Consider the following 9,312-nt stretch of genomic DNA (forward strand, 5'->3'; position numbering starts at 1 on the left):
AGAAATAATGAATGACAAGCTAACAAGTAAACAGACCGATAGATTGAAAAAAAAGCAGAGATAAAATACAGAAATAAAATGGCATACCCACCGAGCGAATACACGCGCGATTATAATTTCTTACAAAACGCTTCGAGGTGCATTCTAACAAGCATTCAGTCACGCGTTTACTCGTCACATACATCGCTCTATTATCCTGGGCGGTGTTTGCATTCGCATTCGTGGGTATGCCACATATTAGATTTGCGTAGAACTCGTTTCTCAAACTTCGCACGTGTGACCGAAGAAAAAACTTTATGGTAGAGCCGAACATATGTGCTCGATGCTAGTTATGTAATATTAGGAACGCGGGCAGTACGTGCCACAATTGACTTCCGGATATATGCTCGCATACTTTTAGAGATCGCAAGAGAGAGAGAGAGAGAGAGAGAGAGAGAGAGAGAGAGAGAGAGAGAGAGAGAGAGAGAGAAGAAAAGAAAACGAAAGAGGAGAGAAAGTTTATCTTTGGCGTCGCCTTATATTCCATCGCTCGTAAAGGTATCCCGGAAGTCTGGCTGCACGCGACGCCGTTGTTAATGACATTAATGTAATTAATACTGTAATATTATTGCCATCGTTACTACTGCTGCTACATCTATCGTTATTATAATTATTACAAGTATTATATCGTTAATTTTATCATTCTATTGTAATAATTTATAATCCGTACCAACACGATTCTCTATATCCACAATGTCGTCATTGTCACAGGCATTACAATTTTTATTCCATAACGATTATTAGCAACCGTTTCACAGATATTTTGCTTGTTTATTTTTATCGTTATGACCGCTTCTCTGAAAACTGATAAACCAACTATATAAGTAAAACAATATAGGAAATAGGATTTTAAAGAAGGTAATCTATTAAAGAAATTTAGGACGCGTCATTTTTTGTTTAAAAATACAAATGTTTTATTGCTCAAACGCGCGTTTTCGCTTGCTCTTTAAAGTGATGTAAATGCATCCCATTGAGCGTGTCGGTATTCTATTACGCGATCGAAAAAATAGACGCATCGAGCGAGATAAACTTAGGTACATGTTTTTTTATCGGTCTTTGAATTTTCGAATTTCAGGATTATTGAATCCTGTTTCTTATTCTTGATCCGTGGGTCTTTCAAGTCTTATTTTCTTCATGTTAAGCTATATGGCCCTTGGATCTTTCTTGAATTTTCGAATACTTACTGCTAAATCGTAAGATTCTTTTTATTTTGGACCCAGGGATCCTCGGACAGTTCGAACTATCAGATTTTCGGCTACTACATGAAATTTACTTATATAATTATACGGTTTCTCCACCGCAAAAGCACAAAAGTTTGACGAGAGTTCATGCACTCTATACAGAATTACAGGGCGCAGGCCCTATGGATATCTTCTTTGGTCGTAAGCGTCACTTCTATGCTTCCTACGGGATAATTTCTCTCCCTGTGTCTTAAATCCAGCGACTCGATTCAGATGGATCTTTGGGGGAGAGAAATCACGGGGAAAAAGAAAAAAGAAACAGATAAAATAGCACCGCACAGGGGTTACGCAGTCCTTTTTTCGCACCTCTGTCACTACAACTCGGATATGTACAGATCGCTTCGGTGAAGCGAGTAAATCGTTTTCTCGCGATTTTTGATCTGAAACTTTCTCTTGATTACTTTGGCTGGTTATTGTAATCCACATAAACGCGCACAACCTCGCCGCTGTATTTTCGCTGACTGGGCATGAAGTAGAAGTCTGGTTGATTCGCTTGGGTTGCTATGCCTGGATTATGCTGCATGCTCTTGGGTCGTCCGTAATGATCCCTGCGATCTTGTGTATAATAACCATGCTGGATAGGCACCGAGTGTCTGGCACCGGGCGCGCGTGGAAGACTGTAAGTCGCCCTGGGTCCGACCATCCTGTTGGGTCCTTCGACTGCGTCGGTACTATTCATGCCAGTCATGCCGTTGCTGGTCATCTCCCTAGTTCTCGGCAGACTAGAAATCGGAGGCGGCGGCGCTTTCTCTTCCGTTTCGAACGCCTCAAACGCGAAGTTTGTGTTCGCACCGGAAGCGTAATCCTTCCAGGCATTACTGGCAATCAAACGTTCCTGCGCAAAAAGATGTGCTTAGAATATGAAATATGTGTGTGTAGATAATTTTATCAAAACTTATTTTTTTAATCATACCCTCGCCATTTCTTTAGAAATTATAATCTTATGTATTTCATATTTCTTCAATTGACAAAAAAATATTTGTCCACGATGATCTGTCGACGCATATATTTAAAAAATATCCAAGTTAATTTAATCACCCTATATTAGTGGAAAAAAATCCAACGGAAAAAGTTTGATTGCGGTCATAGAGGCGCAAAAATGTGCGATTATAAAGAGTTAGGAAGAACCAAATAATAGCGAGTTAGTCAAATACTGGGTTAGAGCGAAAGGGATGAGTGTGACATTGCGCACCGATTACTTGACGAGAAGCTCTACCAGCTGGGATTAGCTCGATGCAATTCAGACGAAGCGTAGTGATGCCGAAACTGATGTTGATGATGATGATGATGGTGATGGTTGGTATTGTTGTTGTTGTGATGATGATGATGATCGCCGTTTTGTTGTCGATGATATCGTGTCGCGTTCGTACGATGAATCGGGTTGGGCGCATCGGAAGAAGCCAGAGGCAGCGTGTACACCCTCTTTTTTGGTCGCGGGAAGCGCGAGTCATGCAACACAAGCGAAGCAAAAGATGTCGGGTTCATTAGGGGATGAAAGCGTAATTTTTACTACAGAATGTCCCAAGAAGACGTACGCGAACGACAATCTGATCTTTCAGGCTGCTTTCGCAAAGTAAGAGAAGAAGTCTGTCCTCTAAATATACTTTTTCTTTTACAATTCTACAATTAGAATTTTTTTAGCATTGAGTTATTTTAATTAGATTTGTTACGATATTACAGTTATTTAGTTAATACTACTACAATAAGTGCAAGAGAGAGTTCCATCAAAATGATGCTAAAGGCTATTTTTCTTCGGGATAGAATTCTGAAAGCGTTATACATCTTTCTTGGAACACGTTAGGGATCACCACAAGATTTCGTTAGAAAAGAAACAGAACACAACACTTAGGGGGAAGATCTGAGAATGCGAGAAAAAGTGGAGAGAAAACAAATACGTGAAAAAGAACTGAAAGTTTCTAACGCACAAAACATACTTTAGTTGCTCGTTTCCTTGAGCTCCTGTAAATAGTACAACTGGCTTGGAGCAGAGCGAGAGCTAGCAACGCTGCTACACAACCGACGACGATATAAAACTTCGTTGCACCCAGAAATAAGTCTGTCGCGGAAGGCGGCCGATCATTTTCATCTTCCGTCTGTATGTCGTTTACTGAAAATAAGTATAACACATATTTTTATTTTGTGAAGTAGATAGATCAATGGGGATGAATATCTTAAATAATGTGAACAAATTTCCATTTCTTCGTAATATTAGCACTTAAAAAATGTTATTTGAAGCTATATAATTGAATCATATAATTCTTGAAATTTTAAGACAATTACTGTGATGTCTAGAAAAATCTTTATTTCTTCAAAAAAGGTGAGAAATTATCTAATTTCGGATCTCAGTCTAGGATAGAAAATTTATCGAAGGAGAAGAGAGTTTTTTGTTAGAATTATATGATATTTAGGATTAGTTCACAATTAATTCTTAATTGAGGTTCAACTTATTTCTCATTTCTTTCCAATTCTAGAGATAAGGAATCCCAGCGTTAAAAAAAAACACTAAAAAGTATAAGCACTTTTTTAATTAGCGCTTTAGGCCCTGTGCTACTTGGGATAAGTTAAACTTTGATTAAAAGTTAACTGTAAATTATGAAACTGAGCTTTAGAATCTCAATGCTTACCTCTGGGTGTTCTTACTACTAAGTACTGCGGATCGACGCCGAATATACCGACTTGACCTTTTACGACTGCCTCGCGCAATGCTTTTTCCGCTTCTAAATCGGTGTCTGCAGGTTTTAACGATCTACCCTTAATCTCGGTCCTGTCGATGATCAGGTTCATGCGCGCAATCACTCCCCGTTCGTTATCTCTGCAAGAAGAACAAAAGAGAGTAGTACTTATCAAACTTGCTTCTTGCTACTTCTTCCTTTTTGCTGTCTTACTTTCGTAACTCGTTGAGATGAACGTGATAGTAATCCGGAAGCATCTTGAAGACCGGTTCAAAGTTCTCCGATATCTTGTTCGAGATTAATTCAAAATCGGGACTATCGGATTCGGGAATCACAAATCCGTCACCCAAGCTGACGAGCTTGACTTCAACATCATAATAGAACCTTGGTGGTGGATACGTACTTTGATCTTCAATTTCTAAGTGAACAGTTGAATGATTTTTCTTAATATATATAATCGGAGATATATTTTACAGAAACATAATAAATTAATCATATACATTAATAATCATAAGAAATGATATTTTAACGAAAAAGATTAAGTAATAATTACATTTTAATAACAATTGGACAAGAAAAATTTTCTAATATAATTAAAATAATATATTAAATTAATGTCTTTTTAAAAATTATATGGTGCGTCAATAGTTGTATCGGACAACTTTAGCAAACAACAAAAATCAGTATTTACCTTCCTGACCGCAAGACTTGATACATATTCTGTCTGAAGAAACGACTGGTTTCACGTCATGTTTTCGAATCTTCTTATTAATCGGATTAAATATGCCTCCCTTCACCGGGAACATCATATACAAACAGTGATCATTCGTAAACGAGAAATCCTTGATGTCTTTTGTTACACGTTTTCTTGAGAATTGGAGGGTGGTTACGCCATTCTCCATGCGGCCGCTGATATTATATACGTCTTGCGATGGATCCAGTAACGGTGCGTTGTAACCACTGATCCAGGTGTCCATCACGAAAGCCCGACCATTTGTCTTATCAACCCAGCCGAGTATGGCATCGGTTTGTGACTAAAAAAAAATACAATACTATCTAAAAATTTCATAAGCTCCGATCTTCTTCCTTTTTATGCGACATATTTCAAGGAAAAACGGCCTAAGCAACAGTTCATTTAAATAATGACTTTTTCTTAGCTATCAAATCTTAGATTTCATTTAGTTGAAAAAAACATTGGACATTAAAGCAAAGCACACAAACATCAAAAAAACTAAAAAGCTGAGTAAAACTTTTCTATTGATCAAATATGGGGTTTGCTCTATCTTTGAATTTAACAAGAAATGTTTGTATAAATAAATACTATATACTTAATAATTTTTGTATACATAAATTTGTTAAATGAATTATCGAGAGAAAAAGCTAAGTCTTATCTCTTTATTTGACAAAGTCTTACCATGTTATTGTCATCAGAAAATCCAACACCGGTCCATGTATTGGTGTTTGTCGTAGAGATTACGAATGTTATCAGATCCTACAAAAAAAAGTTTCCATAATATCGGTTTCATCAGAGCGATTTTATCTTTTATAAAAGGATACACCAAGGAAATATAAGAAAAATTACCGTTTTATCCTTGTATATCCATTGTATGGCATATTCACAAGTGTTATTTTCTGGCGAACAATTTCTCGGATAACGCCACTGGCCACCGCAAATACCATCTTGCGACACTACACCGCCAGCGAATTCCGGCCTTTTAACTTCATCTGAACCGTTCAAAATATTAAATATTATATCCGAATATTTAATCGACATACCATATAAAAAAAATCATATAAAAATAAAGAAGAGTTAATAAGAGTTAATAAAACATTTTTTCTGCATAATAAAAATGATTAATAAATGATTCAGAAAAACTGAATAAATATATATTTAAAAGCGAAAAGTTTTGAAAAGTATTGAGTTTATCAACATTCACAATACAATCTATGATTTTAAACGTCACACGCATCAATAATCTCTGGCAGATGCTGAACAGATGACCTCACCGAAGAAATTCATAGTGACCGCGCCTCTCTGCATTCCATGGCCGTGATATTTGAGCTCGTCCACCTTGTAGAAATCTTTAACGCCGACCTTGGCCTTTTCGATTCCGCTAGCCGGCTGATGTATGTATTTGCCCGGCTCTTGACCTTTCGCCCAAATCACCTGCATATTACCATTGCGGATCTCGTGATCGGTCGGCTCGTTTGTGGCCAACTTCCTGCGGAAGAGTATCGTCGTGACGCCGTCCCGTTCGTAGCCAAACGCGGCCGTCAGGCTGTCCCTCCCATTGTCGTCCCAATACGCGTCCTTGCGCGGCGTCGATCTGTCCCTCGTGTAATAATCGCCGATCCTGTAACTCGTTCCTCGCGCCGTGCCGATTATAATGTCCGTGCAGTCCATGGGGTTGAAGTCGTGCTTGGGCGTGTACTTGTGTCCTGGCGCCGGCAACGATGCTTCGTGTGTGCGAATAAATTTAGTTAATACAAAGATCGGAACATTGCGAAAATTCGCCGTAAAATTATTATGTAGAATGCCTATGATGAAACTGAACGGTGAACTAATTATGAATTATGCGTCCGATATATTTTTCAACAATCGAATTTTTTGTAACTTCATGACTCGTATTTGCCTAAAAAGAAATTAAGATTTTATAGATATATACATTTTGTGGTTTATTTTTCAAATTTTTTGAGAATTTAAAACTGTATTTTCTCTATTATTCGTACAGCTTTCTTATTAAGAATGTATTATCAAATATTTTTTAACAAAATGAAGAAATTATAAAAGAATTACAAATCTTTTACAATAATATTGTATTCAAAAGTAATATAAAATGTATTTGGCGGTGATTTAGAGTCTGAATAAAAAATTATTTCAATAAGAAATAGATATGTTTTTAAAAAAATTAGGATAAAATGAAAAAGTTTTCATTTAAACTATAAAATTATTAAACATAAATATTGATCTTATTGAACTATTTCATATGTATATACATACGTAGCGTTCGTTTTTGTACTGAAAGTATACATTTTCAATTCATTTTTTGCAAAGACTATACTTTCATCTTCAATTAAAATATTTTTTGTACACACTTTAAGTTTTTTTAAAAACTTCTATTTTCTCGTTGGTGCATTTCAGTCCCAACATATTGATTCTTGGTCTGGAATGAGATGAGTCGATGTTATGATAGTGCAGGAGTTAAATGGTGTCCTACAGTGTCGTAAGAAAAATCGTGACGGATAGATCGAGACACGTGCAAATTTCGTGTCAAAGTAATGCATGCTGCAACTCGAAAGTTATTGATATTTACAAGGAAAATATAAAATTCTCATGGTGAGCAGTGTACAGCGATGAGAACGTGTGAAGCGTTAAGCGTTATCGACATTATCTCTGCATACAATTGTCTACTTTTTGCTGCTGCGTGTAAAGACGCAATTGGTAAAATTAAGTCAATAGGAATTTATGCGGAATTAGGATAGTTGCATTAACATTTTACATCCAGCTTCGGTATCCGGTGGCGGAAGTGGCGGACAGAATAGATTACTCTCACGTCTTATCAGCACACTAAAACGCTTTCACGATAAATATTTGCTGTTGCAGTCCTCACGTTCCAGTCCTCGTGCAAACTTTTACCACACGGTCATTGTGAAAGTCGCGAAATATCGAAAAGAATATGAGCAATGTACATACATCCTACTGATTATCATTGAAATATGTTCTATAACTACGAGAGATTTTATATTTATCATTGAATTTGTTTTCATTAACGTAATGTACTTATGTAGATATATACATATACGTGTGTATCGGAATTATTAACATCTGTATTTCTTTTACAATGTCAAAAACAAAAATTAAATAACTAAAAGTTAGAAAGCGAAAAATCTCTGATAGCTTAGGAGTTAATGATATGAGAGTGTAGCATGGCGATATGTGCGAAATAAGCGTTAAATCGGTCCTCGTTACCTTTCGTTGCTCCCGACTTTGGACCCACACTTGGTTCCGGTTCCGAACTGGGTTCTGTTTCAGATTTGGGTTCTGGTTCAGACTTTGGTTCCGGCACAGAATTAGGCTCCGGTTCGGATTTTGGTTCTGGCTCAGAACTAGGTTCTGGCTCGGATTTTGGCTCCGGTTCGGATTTTGGCTCCGGCTCGGATTTAGGCTCCGGTTCGGATTTTGGCTCCGGTTCGGATTTCGGTTCCGGCTCAGATTTCGGTTCTGGCTCAGAGATAGGTTCTGGTTCAGATTTCGGCTCGGAGCTAGGTTCTGGTTCGGATTTTGGTTCCGGCTCGGTGCTAGGTTCAGGTTCGGAGCTAGGTTCAGGCTCGGATTTTGGTTCCGGTTCAGAGCTAGGTTCAGGCTCGGATTTTGGTTCCGGTTCAGAGCTAGGTTCAGGCTCGGATTTTGGTTCCGGTTCAGAGCTAGGTTCAGGCTCGGATTTTGGTTCCGGTTCAGAGCTAGGTTCAGGCTCGGATTTTGGTTGTGGCTCAGAGCTGGGTTCAGGCTCGGATTTCGGCTCTGGCTCGGAGCTGGGTTCAGGCTCGGATTTTGGTTCTGGCTCAGAAGTAGATTCTAGCTCAGAGGTAGTTTCCTGCTCGATAACATCGCTGGATTCGCCGACCTGTTTCCCTGTGCAACAAAGCATCGTACGTCGTGCGAACTATCTACTTATTGGGGCCATCACCTCGTGCGTCGTGTCTCGAAAGGAGGTTATTATTACACCGACTACTGGGTTTTCTCGGGTAAATCTACATATCGCTATTAAATTCCTGAGCAAGCGAGCGACTCATCGGGGCTGTTCTGGACATAAATATCTAATACATACATACCAAGCGCAGAGGCTGCGGATGATTTTGGAGATCTCCTTTTGCGACCTAAAAAAAGATTAATTTTCAATCAAAAATATTGTGAAGATTACGTTACAAATCATTATCTTTTTTATTTTCTTGACATTTTGAAAGTAACTTAAAATTTTGTATAATAATTGTTGTTAACGTCTTATTATGATAAATACGAAGAAATAATTCTATCTTTAACTTTCATAGAATTTGCAGTTCAGAAATAAAAAATTATGCGTGTGCATTTTTCACATTCGATATACATATTCTTCGACTCTTGTTTTACGTAGTGTATTATTATTCTGAAACGGATTATTTTTGTTGACTGTTTGCATTGTCATTTTTTACAATCGTCATTTATGTAATTACGAACTCCTTGAACTCTGAACGAATCATGTACAATACGTCAGAATACATTAACTAGTACTGATAGCGTGTTAATGATTATGTCGCCTGTGCGCGGTAAAAAAAAATCGAGTAAGAACACTAACAAATACATATCATGTATATATATATAT

At 37.6% G+C, this 9,312-nt stretch overlaps 1 protein-coding gene across 3 annotated transcripts in view; it reads right to left on the reverse strand.

Annotated features, from left to right (window-relative positions):
- Positions 1–666: 666 nt before the first annotated feature.
- LOC108684748 overlaps positions 667–9,312 on the reverse strand; it is a 33,941-nt gene continuing 25,295 nt past the window's right edge. The window contains exons 8-18 of one of the 3 annotated variants that reach the window (XM_018189213.1): positions 8,786–8,830; positions 7,923–8,585; positions 5,960–6,409; positions 5,535–5,677; positions 5,367–5,444; positions 4,644–4,986; positions 4,166–4,370; positions 3,905–4,092; positions 3,215–3,387; positions 2,473–2,702; positions 2,044–2,115 (exon numbers count right to left, since the gene is read on the reverse strand). In XM_018189213.1, the coding sequence (XP_018044702.1) occupies positions 2,493–2,702; positions 3,215–3,387; positions 3,905–4,092; positions 4,166–4,370; positions 4,644–4,986; positions 5,367–5,444; positions 5,535–5,677; positions 5,960–6,409; positions 7,923–8,585; positions 8,786–8,830 (2,498 nt within the window). In that variant the 3' untranslated portion in view covers positions 2,044–2,115; positions 2,473–2,492. Of the gene's footprint in view, positions 2,116–2,472; positions 2,703–3,214; positions 3,388–3,904; positions 4,093–4,165; positions 4,371–4,643; positions 4,987–5,366; positions 5,445–5,534; positions 5,678–5,959; positions 6,410–7,922; positions 8,586–8,785; positions 8,831–9,312 lie in introns of all 3 variants that reach the window. The other 2 variants (XM_018189211.1, XM_018189214.1) reach the window with 2 other exon arrangements.

Source organism: Atta colombica, unplaced genomic scaffold (assembly GCF_001594045.1).
Source record: "Atta colombica isolate Treedump-2 unplaced genomic scaffold, Acol1.0 scaffold14, whole genome shotgun sequence".
NCBI lineage: Eukaryota > Metazoa > Arthropoda > Insecta > Hymenoptera > Formicidae > Atta > Atta colombica.